We start from the raw sequence: 15,407 nt of genomic DNA, 5'->3' as shown, positions 1-15,407 counted from the left end.
TTATTTATTTATACTTTTTTCAGGTTTGGTCCTCCATATTATTAAGTCTTTTCACTCCGGTTTGTCAAGCCCCGAGAATTTCAAACCTCAAGCTCCGCCTCCTTTTTCTTCTTCTACTGTTTCTCTATGAGGTTGATTTAACCTGAGGCTGCACTACTGCCCTCTACTGGATGAGAAAAGAACTAAAGACTTCGCCTATGTGTGTTTGGTTAGATTATTGAATTAGAACGGGAATAAACGGAAAATAAGCACAGATAGATGTCACTACATTACACCTACTATATCGTATGCACTTCAGAACGGGGCATTAGGTCATTAGCATAGGGCTTCTCCATCACAACGTGATTGTTTTTTAACCGATGAGAAGTCGTATCTGATTGGCTGCAGAGGGCACTACGTCCTCAACCAATCAGGAGCAGGTATGAGATGAAAACGAGCTGTCAGTGAAGACAGAGCAGTTGCAGTTAGTGAGCATTGTGAAGATAACTGTTTATGTGACTTTTAAAGCATCTGAGTGGAAAATGTCCCAATTTCTGTTCTCTGGAACTTCAGCTGCTGCAAGTAAGAAAGACTCAATGACAAACAGGGCTTTTATACTTTAGAGAGGGCCTTTAGACTGGAAAGTGTGTGTTATTACAGTGGTGTAGCAGCAAGTATTTATGTCTCCTCAGAAAAATAGTTCCTGTATTTTATTCCTGAGATGGATAATTAAGCAATATCACACCAGAGGGAGTGCTGGTGTGCTGAAATATCAGCACTGGTGTAGATTTGATTGTTGTAAATATCTGTATCTTTCTAATCCTTATTTTTAACAGTCTTTTACTTAATTACTGTATATACTTATTTAACGTTTATTCTTTCTAACGTTTGTGATTATTTCTTGAGCGGCTGTAACAAAAGTAATTTCCCCCTGGGATTAATGAAGGAATTCTGATTCTGATTCTGATAATCATACCAGTGCTGATATTTAACCCAACAGCACCACCTCAAGTGTGATATTAGCTGTTGCCAGGCAACACATAAACGTTTCCTAACTGACCGTTGACTAATGTCTGTATAAAGTCCCAGTGCTGTTGTTGATCTATATCAGCAATTACGTTTTCAATTACCTATGTTCAATTACAATTAAATTAAGATAACAGTGAGCAGTATTTTTTCCCAATCACAATTAAATTACAATTATTTTTTATCCTCAGAAAGTCAATTACAATTGTGTTTTCAATTACTAAAGTCCAATCACAATTACTGAGCTTGAAATAAATAACCTAATAACATTGAACCTTCCTCTTGTGTTAGCTTTCTGTTAGCATCTCTTACGATAACAGGTCCTAAATCAGTTAAAACACACTAAAAATTAATTTCTATCATCTAATTTATTTCCTATCCATTGGTTACATTGTTAGGCTTCCTAATCAATGAAAATATAAGTTCTAATATCTTTGTCGTGGGCATCTGAGCCTTTTATGTGTCAGTGTACCCCTCAATTTTTATATTTTTTTAATGGTAAAATGTGGAAAAGCTGGATTTGAAAAATATTTTAATAATTGTTAACTACATATGTGTAAAACTGTGCATAAAACTGTAACATGGTTCTTTAATTTTTGTGTCAAATTATAATTGACAATTTTTATAGAATTTACATGGTAATTACAACTACAAAATTAAATTTTCTGAATTCAATTACAGTTTAATTACTCTTACAACAGCAACATAATTTTTCAAATGGGATTACAATTATAATTACGTAAAAATTGTACTTAATTATCAATTACACGATTACAATTTTAATTGACCCCAACCCTGATCAGCACTCATGGAATGTGACGTCTCTTTTCCAATCAAATTACTAACTGTTGTATGAGTTGCATTGAGTCCCTTCCAGGTACCAAGTCCTGTTGGAAAATGAAATCTGCATCTTCATAAAGTTGGTCAGCAGCAGGAAGCATGAAGTGCTCTAAACTTCCTGGTAGACGGCTGCGTTGATCTTGGACCTAAGGAAACACAGTAGACCAACACCAGCACATGACATGGCACCTCAAACCATCACTGACTGTGGAAACCACAATACAATTATGGAGAAAATATGTTGTCCACTACAGACACATACACAGACTGAACTAGTCTATACTCACCCTCTGTTCTTTCTTTCTACTGCAGCAGCTGAACTTCAGGTTCTCCACAGCAGCACTGTGGATTACTCCATCCTGGAGTGTGTTGGTGAAGGCAACTTTGGGAAGGTGGTCAAGTGCCAGAACCTCAGCAACAATGAGACGGTGGCTGTAAAAATAATCAAGGAGGGCTTTGAAGAAGATCTTGAGCATGAGGTACTTGTTTGTACCTTCTATCATATTTGAGGGCTCAGGTTTTGCTACTTCTAAACTCTATGAAGAATATTTTTTGTTATTAATGTGTAATTACTTCAACATAGCAATGTACATTTCAGGACTTCTGTTCTCTTCAATGCAATTTTGGGAATAAACATATCTATTTTTATTTATTCATAACCTAATATTCCATGTACATATCATATCAATATACATGTAAATGTAAAGCTGATTTACACTTGTTTATATAGCTTTTGTACCTATTACTTTATATATTTATTCATATCTAATCCAACATTGAAAACAAACTTTGTTACCATTTGCACTTTTTTGATATTTGCAAAATAACAATATAAGATGATCTAAGACCTGTTGGAACCAGATGATGTATTTTAAATCAAACTGTGCTTTCTTCTTCTTTTTTTCTATTTTTTTTTTACAGATTTCCATGCTGAAGTTAATCAGTGTCCTTGATGCTGACCACACAAATTTGCTCAAATTTTATGAGCATTTTGTGTACATGAACTACAACTGCCTGGTATTTGACATTCTGGACGTCGACCTTTACACTCTAATGGAAAACCGAGAGTGGGAGTACCTGAGTCTGACTGAAATCCGTTCTATTGCTGAGCAGGTATGGTTTATAACATTTGTTGTCAGAGTGTGTGTGTGTGTGTGTGCGTGTGTGTGTGTGTGTGTGTGTGTGTGTGTGTGTGTGTGTGTGTGTGTGTGTGTGTGTGTGTGTGCGTGTGTGTGTGTGTGTGTGTGTGTGTGTGTGTGTGTGTGTGTGACCTTTTAACCACAAATTAATGCAATATCATCCGACCAGCAGCAAAAAGGGGCGTTTTGGTTTGTAAGCGGGTACACCCCCTTTAAAGGCAGATACACCCCCTTCTTCTCATTCATTTTTGAATTGTATCTTAACGTCTGGTCTTGATCGGTATTTCATCTGACCAGCAGCAAAAGGGTTAGGTTAGGGTTAGGGTTACTTCTACTTCTACTTAGACTATGACGGAAGTCAAGTAGCGGAAATGATGTATTTTCAAACCCTTTCTTATTGGTTGGTGAAAGGCCAATCAGATTGGTGTAAAGCCTATACAGCAAACAGACAATGTTTATTCTAATCCTGTGTCTTCTGATCTTGTTTCTGCAGCTACTGGTGGCTTTAGATTCCCTGAAAGACCTTGGAATCATTCACACTGACATAAAACCTGACAATGTCATGGTGGTCAGTGGGAAGATCCAGCCATTGAAAGTCAAACTAATCGACTTTGGTCTGGCTATTACAACTTCCAGCATGGAGCCTGGCCTTGACATTCAGCCTCTAGGATACAGGTAGGAGGATTTCTCCTCACATGGCTTAGCTGTGGTTATGACAAACCTGTATTGTATTGTATTGATTTGTTGGTCACAGATTCTCACTCTTAACTCGTGTCTTTGCTCCTCAGGGCTCCTGAAGTCTCCATTGGCCTTCCATTCAGCGAGGCCATTGATGTGTGGGGCCTGGGTTGTTTGCTCACATTCCTCTACATTGGAGAAAACCTCTTGTCTGTGTCCTGCGATTATCAGATGATGAAGCGTGTTTCAGAGCTTCTTGGTCTACCAAAGGACGACCAGCTCCAGGCCGGGGTTCACACCAGGAGCTTCTTTTGTGAGGCTGAGGGAAGCCCAAAATGGCGATTGATGGTAAAACTGAAGTTTTTTTTTCGGCAAACCTGAGTTCACCAAAGTTTAACTTTACAATGAACTTCATGACACTCATCTTGTTTTCCCAGACACCAGAGGAATATGAAGCTGCGAACAACATCGTACCTGAGGAGGAACAACGTTTCGTTGAGTTCTCTTCTTTGGATGATCTGGTTAATGTAAGTTTTGAATTAACATTTTCTATTTAAACATTTGTTTTTTGTCAATTTAAAAAAAGCAAGTTTTTAAGTTTAATAACTCTTAAAACATGGATGACATAGATTACTGTTTAAATATTCTAGATCATTTTTTTGGAAAATGCTATTCATGATGAATGAGAAATTTCCTTTAAACAAAATCTGATGTAAATTCATGCAGTGTCCAAATCTATTCACTGTCCTGTTATTAAGTCTTGACTGCCATGAAGCTTGTGAGATATCCTGACCATAAACTACTCACTGATATGCCTGATGTGTGAGCTTGTGTAATAACCAGTGTCTTGTATTAAAATGCAGGTTCATCCAGGAGAAGAAAGTGGTGAGGCTGAGGACAGAAAAGCCTTTGTCGACCTGCTGAAGCATCTCCTGCGCTTGGATGGAGATGAAAGGATCTCTCCCTGTCAGGCTCAGTTTCACCACTTCTTCACCACATCCCACCTCAACCAGCAGGAGACCAGCAGACACTATCAACCCTCTTCACAGGTTGATAACACAACCTGCCCTGCATCTGGTGAAGAGTCTGTTCTGGATCAAGCCTGTGTGACAGAATCAAACGATGGTGACAGACTGAATTTGGCCGCTACATCCTGGGAAATGTTCTATGTGACTCTGCCAGAAGAAGAACTTTCCCTCTCGTCAATCAGTTGTGATGCCTTGGTTGCAGAAGCTTCACATGATCTCCCTCCTGTAACTGATGTGGACCTGGTTTCTGTTCCCACTCATACAAATGATCAAGTTCTGGATCAGTCTTCAAGTGGAGCAAAAAAACGTTCTTTGATGAAGAGGATTCGAAGGCTTTTCCGAAGAATCAAGACTTTTTTTGTTAAGAAGTGAATCCTTATACATGTAAAAACATATATGTTCAATAGTTGGTTTTAGATCATTTGGAATTTCACAGATATATTTTATATATTTTTATATTAAACAAATAAACATGTAAATATTTATTCTTTTGTTCTTGTTCCATGTTTGTGTTGTAGTTTAAGAGCCTCTTAATTTTATATAATAAGTGACTTAAACTGGAGGTGATCAAAGAACAGGTGGAAAACGCTAGAACCTTGGTGTTCTGATTGACTCAGATTTGATCTAACTGCTTATTGTTAGATTAAATCAAAAACAGCCTTCCACCACCGCTGCAGTTGGATTTGCAGGTTTGTAAATTCTCTTTAAATTTTTGTTAAGAACTAATACTGAAATACACGCTAACACAAAACAATTCAGTCATAAAATTGTGACCAGTGACACCTGCAGAAGGGGCGGAGCCACAGTTGCCCTGACTTCCTGTTGTACTGGTCGCACTCCATCAATGTTGGGTGGAAATATGCCTGATCAGAATAAATGATAAACAAGAGCAAAACCTACACCAAGACCTAAATATCCTCTTTGTCAGATATTTGTCAGTTATCTGTATCAATGATCCTGATCATGGTACCATGATCATTCACACACTATTCCCATTAATAACCATACAGTAGGTTCAAATGTATGGGCATTAGGGCTGGGCGATATGGACCAGAACTCGTATCTCAATATTTTTTTCTCGAAATAACGAGACACAATATAAATCTTGATTTTTTTCAACTCAATAAAATCTTACCAAAAAGACCATTATAGGTTAAATTTGCTGCAAAATGCCACACAGGCATATTTATTACTAAACAGCTACACAATATGTGCCATTTTTGGCATTTTTCTTCTAGGAGAAGCTAACAAGCTAATGTTAGTCCGACAGCAACATCACTGTAATATAACATGCTCTGTTAAAAGCATATTACTGCAGCGCTTCTCTCTCTCTCTATGTGCCACACACCTCCACAGCAGCAGCAACAACAACATGTCACTTACAGCAGCCACACGGAGGCTGCTGCGCACACATGAACAACACATGCACTACAGAGTTCTACTGTAACAATTACAAATCAGACAACGTAAATCAAGCAGCAGTAATTACCTTTCCAGCAGGAAAGTCACCAATTCCATCTTCTACTCTTCCAGACCATACACTGACGCGCTCCAGCCCCGGGAAAGGGGCAGGAACTGTGAGCAACAGCTGTCAAAACAGCTGATCAAACACAATCCTGGCTCTGATTGGTTCTTTTTGCTCAGTCGCGGTGCATTTTGCCAAAGGCTGCAGGAGCAGCAGGGGGAACGCAATGAGCCTGTTTTTTTACACAAACTACTAGTTTCGTGTAAAGCTGTCCTTTCATACTGTGGTGACAGCTTTAGCAAATATGACAAAAAGTCACTTTTATAAGAGTTGCAGACTGCACCTTTAAGCCTGTGACGTCATCCACAGGGTTATGGAAAAGTGGATAGGAAAAGAGATAAAAGGGACTATTCGGATGCATCCTGCATCTCAGTGAGTGATGAAAGGGAGTGAGATATTTCGGGATCACTCCAAAAGGACAAAGTCGAAACAGCAGTAATGATTGGTGTACGGGCTGCACATCAGCTGAGGGAATGTGTAAACAACTTCCCATGATTCACTGCTGCTCATTAGAATCAATGCACTCGGAGCTCTTCTTCTCTCCTTAATGGCGTCTATACGAAACAGCAGAGTGGGAACTGTCGCACCCTGTGGCCACAGATTTTTTTGGGTCACGGTTTTATTTATCATCTCTCAGTAAACAAAAGAGGTTTACATTGACTTTTTAAAAAAGTTTTACTGATTGCTAGATCAACCCAAATCAGCACAAGTTGACATTTTGACTGAAAAAGCTGCTAAATGATCCTGAATGCTTCACCTCACATGGAACTCAATGGACTAAAAGGGGCTTATCACGTCACCAATGACGTCATTTCAACATGGCGGAGCACGGGATAAATTGCATTTAAAATGAATACCATACTTACTGTGGGTGTGACATTTTCAACACAACAGATATGTAGAAAATAAAATCACATAATTCTTAAAAAGAAATTAAATTATGTATATATATATATATGTGCATATATATATGGGTGTGTGTGATTGTCTTAAATTTTATACAAACACTGAAATCAACAAATTCTTTTTTTTCTACTTAAAGATGATTAATTTCTTTATTGGATTTAATCATGCATTTATAGTTTGTGGGAATCTTTGTGGTAGTTTCTTGTTTCATTATGAAAGTTGCTGCTTTAACAAATACATTTTTTGTGTTTGAGAAAGTGTCCATAATTTATTATCTTTATTTAACATTAAACATTTAATTTTTTAAATATTAATTCTTTAACTTTTCATTTTACAGATCACTTTAAAATCATCCATACAGGAGTATCAGGAAACCATGAATCTCAATGTAACAGGAGCACAAAAGTAACTGAGTAAACCCACTCCTGTTTGTTAAAAACAACATTTATTTACTAGGGGGGAAAAAAATTTTCAACCATGAAATACAAATAAACAATGGAATAAATCAAAGGCTTAACAGCTTAAAAGACATTCAATTGATGATCTATGTCTTCACTGCTGTGTCTCTGGATTTGTACATCACTCCTCGGCTCTTCAGCTCTCTGACCACACCTTCAGGAAAAAAATAAAGAAGCAACACATAGAGTGAACCCAACATTTCATGTAAAATGAGCTGTCTGAGCGTACCTGGAGGTAGTCGGCCTGTCACTGACACAGCGTACACACCAGGCTTAAAGTTTCCTAAAGGGTAGAGGACAGGATGGGGGATGGGAAGATTCTCATTAGACCTAAATGTAAAACTGCTTAAGTTCTTCACTGTGAGGACTTTTGCTCAAACTGCATGTTTAGTTACACAGACTATGCATCTATCACTGTAGGGGCTCTGATTTTCTATTACCACATCTCATTTCCATTTCATGATTTACTCATTTTCACGTCACATCTGCGCTAGTTTACACTTTTATGTTTCATTTATGTTTTGTCGTCATACCACGGAAATGTGTGATATAGTCCCAAAACAGTATTTGTGAAACCTTTAACGACCGCCACCCAGCGAATCACCCTCACGTTTTGCACGCAACTCCACGCAGCCGTGGATTGGAGGTGTTTGTGCAGCGATGTGTCACCAGGTAAAATAACCACCAGTTCATATGATACACCATCAGCTAAACCTGTCTTTGTACCAGTGTCAATTTAAATTGGAATGCACACATAATAATCTGAACTTTTTGTTCATCACAACACATTAAAAACACACTTCAGTTAATGCTCTGCATTCATTTTCAGTCACATGACCAGTAGACAAAATGTAACGCGAGAAAATTTTATATCAAAATATAGGTAGATTTATATCCTGATAATTATATATCCCAGTATAGTATTTCTTCCTTAAATTACATTAAATTAATGGAAAATTAATATTCATTACATGTTTTATTTTATACAAAAATAGTTTCTATAAATAAATTGGTTACATGATGACCTTTTCCTATTTCTCAGTACCTTTAGGATTTCGTGATCAATTTCTGTGATCGTTACAGCCTGAAATTAATTTAGGAGCAGCTTTTTCCAAATATTGTTTCAAAAGTTGTGACTCAGGCTACTTATTTTTTATAATAAGGCTTTATTATTTTCTATAACTTTGGATATATATAAAAAAAAACTGATAGTTTTTTAATTATTTCATATCAATAGAAAAGTCTTGCGCAGAAAAGTATCAGGTTTGTGTAAGTTTTTAAAACTAAACGAATAAAATATCCCAAAATAAATGGTACTTTCCCTTTAAGAATCTTCTCAATGAAGGCATATTTGCGTCTTTTGCTACACAGTTGTCACATGTGTTCTGATTTGTAAATTTGTACGAGGAAATGCTGCAAGGGGACGCAAAAACCAACAATAATGGCCACTGCTATAATTTTACTATAACTTTAACCGTACCTGTAGTGAATTTTACTTGCAAACTCCATCAAAAATCATATATGATAGTAGAGGTTTAAATTTCTCTAAAAGTCCTTGTAGAGCAGCAGGAGATAAATCAACACTTCCATTTGTGAGACAAGTTTGCAGCTATTTTGCTTGGAAGAGTCATATTAGCTGTAATGACACAGTTTGTAACCAGACCAATTGATGATTCTGGTTGCACCGGGGTACCGAATCTGGCTGAAAAAAGCTGTGTTTCACCTCTGCATACCACAGAATTCATTTTATGCATCTTTGGCTTATACTTCAGTCACGTCAATCGGGACCATCTTGCTACTCCAACGGTGCTGTAAACTAGTATCTCTGGGTGACATAAACATGCTACTGGAAAGTAGCAACATTGCGCTGAATAGATTAGCTTGCTTCATGATATTTTAGCAGTCGAGTGGGACCAATACCACACACATTAAATTAGCAATGTGACCGATTAAAGGGTTATATAGTACGGTGGACATTTTCATATCACACTATAATATATATCGTTATATTGCACAGCACTAATGCTGCGTTCACACCGGATGAGTCACGAAATGTACGTGCAACCAGATTACATACGATAAGACAAGGCCCAGAGGCAAAATCTTTCCTGTGCGGAGGTGCGGTCCAATCCGCGCGTCAAGAGCATTGAACGTGCCATCGCGCTCCCGATTTTTTTGTCATATTCGCAAGAGTTGAAAATATTGAACTCCTGCGACTATTTCGCATGACGAAAGCCAATCAGAGTTTATGTTAATAATGACACCAGGCCGTCAACACAGACACCGGTCTGTTCACCCATTCAACCATGGAGTAGAAGCTGTGTGTGACCACCTGGAGCTGTATGACACGGCCTTTATAACCGGGACCAGACTAGGAAGAATTTGGCGTGGAGGAAAATCAGCGAGGAGGTGGTAGTAGCAGGTAAAAGCTCTCTCTGTAGCACTGAGCTAGGATAGCATTAGCCGTTAATCACACCTGCTTTTTTCACTGGTGGTTTATGTTTATGAGAGGAGCAGCAGGCAGTGAAACTCACAGAGTTGGATGTGTCGCTGGTGGGCGGGGCTTCGCTTCAAATGCGCATATAAGCGAATGGGGACATTTTTTGATCCTGCGAAACGTTAAGTGTGGCAGACGCACCCGGTGCCGCAGAAAACGCATCCAATGTGAATGCAGCATAACACGTAGTGCAAGATTTTGAAGAGATTATGAGCAAAATAGGACATTTGTCCATTTGCTGCTACACTTGCTAGACACTCAATCACTGTTTTCTGGGGGAAAATAGCGTGGAAGGATGAATGTTGGCTTACTAGCCGATATGCCAATATTTTACAACTCGTTTGGCTGGTGATATTGGGCATTACTTAGTGTGATCTTGTTCCAAAACATGCAATGGAGGCATTTCTGTGTCATGTTGGGGCCTGATTATGAACAGAAAGAGAGAATTTTTAAAAATCTGGTTCTAATTGCTGTTCCCGTTTCAAAATGTGTATTCTGCTTTTTACGTCTTTTTTTTTTTTTTTTTTTTTAATCCGAGTCTCTCATAAATCTTCCATCTATTCTGTACCAGTATTAATTTCAGACTTGTACACTTTGTAACATGTTATAACCTATATTTATTTATGTATTAATTTCCTTTCACAGACCCCAGTTCGTGCCACACTACACTGCAGATCTTACCTATTCTCTGCCATTTGGCCACCCAGCTGTCTTCAGGACTCATCATGGCAATCACACTGGAAGGGAAAGGAAGATCAACCAAGAGCTCTGTGTGAGAGTTGGTTTACAGAGCTTAACAACACAAACACACACAATGTAAAATAAATAAATAAAATAAATAGTTTGTTATCGTCATTCAGACAATACATCAGAGATGCAATTTGGTTGTGTAAAAGTTAACATTTGTGTCTCTTTTTAATAAGGGTCCACGTTGGATACCTGCTGCATGTAGTTTACATATTATCCGTGTGCACACTCTTGTAGTTTTACCCACCATCAAAATATACATGTTTGTTTTACTAAAACAATTAGTACCTTTTTATTATTACGGTTACTTAATTCTGGCTCAGTGATGATTCAGAATCTTTTTCCTCACAATTCCCTCCATCCGTTCAACATACAATCAGTGATCACAACTTCCTTTACACTCCAATAGGTCTGAATTACGACATTAAGACATTGCAGTAAAGAAGGAACACCAGTGAACAGAAATGAAAACAAGTTCAGTACACAAACACTAATCTAATGTTGACACATACCCATCAAATGAAGAGCTTGTACACTCATAAACCATCTCCCTATTGCCCTTCATCTGTAGGAAGGACTCACAGTTGTCACAGCCGTCATATTCAAACTGATCAATGGTCTAAGGGAGAGAAAAAAAAAAACACAGAGCAGTGATCAAGAGTGAGTTCTGGAAACACAGGTTAACATGTCAGCGCAACAGATGTCATCTTTAGCTCACTATGTTTTATGTGTTTGTTTAACAGGGAAAGATGCATGGGGCATTGCTTCATAAGACATAATAATAATGAAGTGTCTATTGATACAGAAACATATCAATAGACCCCGGGACTATTGATACGGAAACATACATTTTCCAGATCTTTTCTACACATTTTCACCGTGCCTGGATAGTCAAGTGGTCTAAGGTGCCTGACTCAAGAATTCTTCCTTCTGCTGCCTTAGGTTCAAATCCCGCTTTTGTCATATATATTTTTCCATTTTAACATAATTTAACAAGGCAAATTCCACCTTTAAAAATACATATATGAAAAAAAATTACATTTTAGGGTATTTCCAGGGTTAGGGTTAGTGTTGTGGTTAAAAATACATAAACGAAAAAATAAGCATTTTAGGGTATTTCCTGGTGTTCCGTATGAATAGAATAAACGTCTCTTCATACGTTTCCGTTTGAATAGCCAAGGCCTAATAATAATAATGCACTGGATTTTATACAGCGCTTTTTCATAAACACTCAAAGCGTTTAACATCGATGTGCCTTAATGATTCATTCCACATACGGTGGTGGTAAGCTACTATTGTAGCCACAGCTGCCCTGGGGCAGACTGACAGAAGCGAGGCTGCCATAAGTGTACCATCTGTCCCTCCAACCACCACACTCACTCACCACATTCATACTAGGCAAATGTGGGTACAGTGCTTTGCCCAAGGACACAACAACAACGACTTGTCTAGAACCAAATTCGAACCCCCAACTCTTCGGTTATTGGACGACCCACTCAACCACTGACCATACAGCTTCTAGCCTTGGCCAATTTGCAACACACGTCCCGGGAAATATGTAGGAAATGAGCCTTAAAGTCACATGTATAAGTAAATATTTATTTTTGATGCTGAGTGAAGTCAGAAAAGGACTAGCATCAACGCTAACCCGTCATTTGTATTTACCCACGCAGCATTACCTTCACTAAAGAGCAAAGTAGACATGCTCGCAGATGACGCAGATCTTTGGGAACAGTTTCCAAAGCCATTACGTAAACACCTATTAGTCGAAAACACAAATTAATACTGCTTCTTCTACTCCTTCTTCTTTTTCACTGCTGGTTGCCGAAAATCGACTGTCGGTGCATTTGCGCCACCACTGGCAATAATACTTCTACTTCCGCTTCTTTTTCTTCTTTTGTGGTTTATTAGCGGGTGGCACTCAACTGGGAAAGGTGCATTTTGCGCCACCTACTGAATCGGAGTACAAACCAGAGCTTTATCCTTTTCCTAAGTCATAATAATTATCATTATTGTCACTATCATCTTCACCACTTAATGACAATGTCTTTAAAAAAACCCCCAACAAAACAACTTTATTCTTCCCTTAACTTCTGAATCACTACGGAATTTGAGTACCCTTTTCAATTCAACTTTATTCAAGACATTACCCACAAAAAGAGAGAAAGGAGAGGAAACATAAATAAATTAATAAAGAATTAATAAAGAGAAATAAATAACGATAAAGGGCTGACAGGGAAACACGTTAACAATTTTCAGACATATAAGTATATATTACATTAGTTTCACAGCTGTTTTGTTTGTTACATTTTTACGGTTTCAAAGTATAAATAAATTTCATTTTTAAAATATTGTCCATTTGGTTTGTTTTGTGCCCATTTAGCTTTATGGATGTGATATTTTGCTAGCATGATAAGGGTTTGTACCAGAAGGGAAATGTCTTTTGCGTATACAGCATGTAAAAGGTTTTGGAACTTGGAGTTCAGCTCATGAAAAATGGGAGCAAAAAAAAAAATATTGCATTTATATTTTTGTACAGTATATATATATATATATATATATATATATAGTATCACTATCATATTTTTAAATTTCGCATTCATACATGTACTGTCCTCTAGGGCCAAGCCCACCTGAGAGAAAATTGAATTTAAATGTAATAATTTCTCTTAACTTTTAATATTATTATGCAATATAATGTCATCGCTCATATCAATATTAGATACTTCCAATTTGTAAGTAAAACATTTTTACTCACCTCATTTTAAATCTGATTTAAAGCACCTAAAATTATAGAATTATAGCTGATGCGCAGCAATGTTTGGGGCCAGGGAATTCAAGAAAAAATTAGGCAATTCTGAGCAACAAGCAGAGCGTAGGAAGATGAAAATACTGTAAGGTGGTTTTCTAATGTGGACTTCAATTATGGCTTGAACTCACAATTTCTGGAACAAAGTGGTGCAAGGCAGCAGCTAGTAGCATTTAAAGGCAGATTTAAAATGGTTGTCAAAAATTCAGTTTTGACAAAAATGTAATTAGTTTTTACAAATGATTTATTGGCAGCAGAAGTGAAAAATTGATGTTTAAAATTGGCATTTTTGCATTGGCTCTAAATTATAACATGAGGGAAATTCAAAATGCTGTAATAAATTCAGTTTTTGATTTAAAATTCTGATACTTTCCAAACATCTACAATGACTCCAAAATTTTGTGAGATTGTTTAATGAACATTGAAAATGTATTCAGCTAAAATTTATAAGCATGTGTTTTATATCACAATTTACAGTCAAACATTTTGGAACAACGTAGGATCAGTTTTTGATATATCAAAAATCTTTGTGGATCGTTTGTGTAGGAGAGTCAGAAAATGTGCAGTAGCAAGTTTGGCATCAATTGAGCAAAAATTAGATTGCTTTGACTAGTCTTAACCAGCTGGAGAATTTCAGAAAACGTTCCGCCAAAGAATCCACCTTTGTTAATGTGTGGTATACAACAGCTTTGCATACCTCTGGGTCCGCTGCATCAAGTTCTCCCACCTGAATATCTCTGCTGGGAAGCTCTTCTTGCCAGAGAAAACTTGGTCAACCAAACCAGTTGGAAGCAATGAGGTTTTTAGCTTCTAGTCCTCAAGACGCATTGGTCAGCGGGATTGTCTTCTGATGTTACACACTTCCATTGAGTTGAATTAGTCCTCTCTTTGATATGTTGGATGCGGTTTGCTGCAAAAACGGCAAACGTCTTTCGTCGTTGTCCTTATGTTGATTGTCTCTTTCAAATCTTTGCTTCAGGCATTTGAGTGAGTGTTCTGCACAGCTCTTGTTGTTCGGTCGACTTGGTCTGTTCTCTTTAAATGGCAAAGGTATCTCACAATATTCATTTTCTTGCATTTTTACTCCTTCCATTATTGAAATGAAGCGCAAATCCTCTTGCAAGAAATGAGAGTCTTCTACTTTCCTTTTATTGAAATCGGGCTTGAGCACTTTTATCACATCTGATGATGTGACTACTTCGTTGACTTGGGTGCGACAGATGTCGTGCACTTCCTTTGACAACTGATTCGATGGTGGAGTGGGTGTCACTTCCCTGACAATGTTCCTATGGCTGCATCCAATAGCATCTCCACAGTCGACGCAAGGATCAACACCTCCGACTATTGTCCAACCAAGATCTGCTCTTTGGGCGAAGGGCTCATTATCTTTTCCTGACACGACTTCTCTGGGGACCAGTGCTTGTGAGCAGTTGTAACCTATGAGCAGAGCAACATCACACTCAATCAGAGGGGCAATCTCTTCAGCTAGGTGCTCTAAGTGAGGCCATGTTCTTGGTGTTTTAGGTGTGGGAATATGACTTAGATTGGCAGGGATGAACTCTCTTGTATATGTCATGGGTAGAGAGATTCTCTTTGATGAGTAGAAGCCTCTGACTTCAAGCCCTGAAGCTTTTGACTTGGAATGGCTTCATCTTTGGATGACAAAGTGGAGCGCTTTAACTGCACAACTGTATTTTCAGTGTCCAAAACATCTGTCTTTTCATGCAGTACAAATATTTTGTGACTATCAAGCAGACCAGTATTTCCTGTTCTGG

General features: G+C 37.8%; 2 protein-coding genes across 2 annotated transcripts; one reads left to right on the top strand and one right to left on the bottom strand.

Moving 5' to 3' along the window:
- The first annotated feature begins 466 nt into the window (after positions 1-466).
- LOC114476074 (homeodomain-interacting protein kinase 1-like) lies at positions 467-5,062 on the top strand. Its single transcript, XM_028467331.1, has 7 exons — positions 467-561; positions 2,158-2,324; positions 2,767-2,958; positions 3,478-3,659; positions 3,773-4,010; positions 4,100-4,189; positions 4,526-5,062. Exons 1-7 carry the CDS (start codon positions 522-524, stop codon positions 5,060-5,062), a joined length of 1,446 nt encoding a protein of 481 aa, XP_028323132.1. The 5' UTR covers positions 467-521.
- A 2,485-nt stretch (positions 5,063-7,547) lies between these two features.
- supt4h1 (SPT4 homolog, DSIF elongation factor subunit) lies at positions 7,548-12,713 on the bottom strand. The gene is made up of 5 exons (XM_028466975.1): positions 12,503-12,713; positions 11,336-11,442; positions 10,758-10,813; positions 7,809-7,862; positions 7,548-7,733 (listed from the first exon to the last, which is right to left on the bottom strand). The coding sequence occupies exons 1-5, from the start codon at positions 12,569-12,571 to the stop codon at positions 7,666-7,668; spliced, it is 354 nt and encodes a 117-aa protein (XP_028322776.1). The 5' UTR covers positions 12,572-12,713; the 3' UTR covers positions 7,548-7,665.
- Between the last annotated feature and the right edge of the window lie 2,694 nt (positions 12,714-15,407).

This window comes from Gouania willdenowi, chromosome 14 (assembly GCF_900634775.1).
Source record: "Gouania willdenowi chromosome 14, fGouWil2.1, whole genome shotgun sequence".
Taxonomy (NCBI): Eukaryota; Metazoa; Chordata; class Actinopteri; order Blenniiformes; family Gobiesocidae; genus Gouania; species Gouania willdenowi.
The sequence above is the reverse complement of the archived record's forward strand: the minus strand, read 5'-3'. Positions and strand labels throughout refer to the sequence as shown.

Coding starts and splice junctions, on each gene's coding strand:
- supt4h1 (XM_028466975.1), bottom strand. CDS start 12,571: ATGGCTTTGGAAACTGTTCCCAAAGATCTGCGTCATCTGCGAGCATGT. Junction 11,443..12,502: donor TACTTTGCTCTTTAGTGAAG/GTAATGCTGCGT, acceptor TCTCTCCCTTAG/ACCATTGATCAGTTTGAATA. Junction 7,734..7,808: donor GACAGGCCGACTACCTCCAG/GTACGCTCAGAC, acceptor TTTTTCCTGAAG/GTGTGGTCAGAGAGCTGAAG.
- LOC114476074 (XM_028467331.1), top strand. CDS start 522: ATGTCCCAATTTCTGTTCTCTGGAACTTCAGCTGCTGCAA. Junction 562..2,157: donor TGGAACTTCAGCTGCTGCAA/GTAAGAAAGACT, acceptor TTTCTACTGCAG/CAGCTGAACTTCAGGTTCTC. Junction 3,660..3,772: donor ATTCAGCCTCTAGGATACAG/GTAGGAGGATTT, acceptor TTTGCTCCTCAG/GGCTCCTGAAGTCTCCATTG.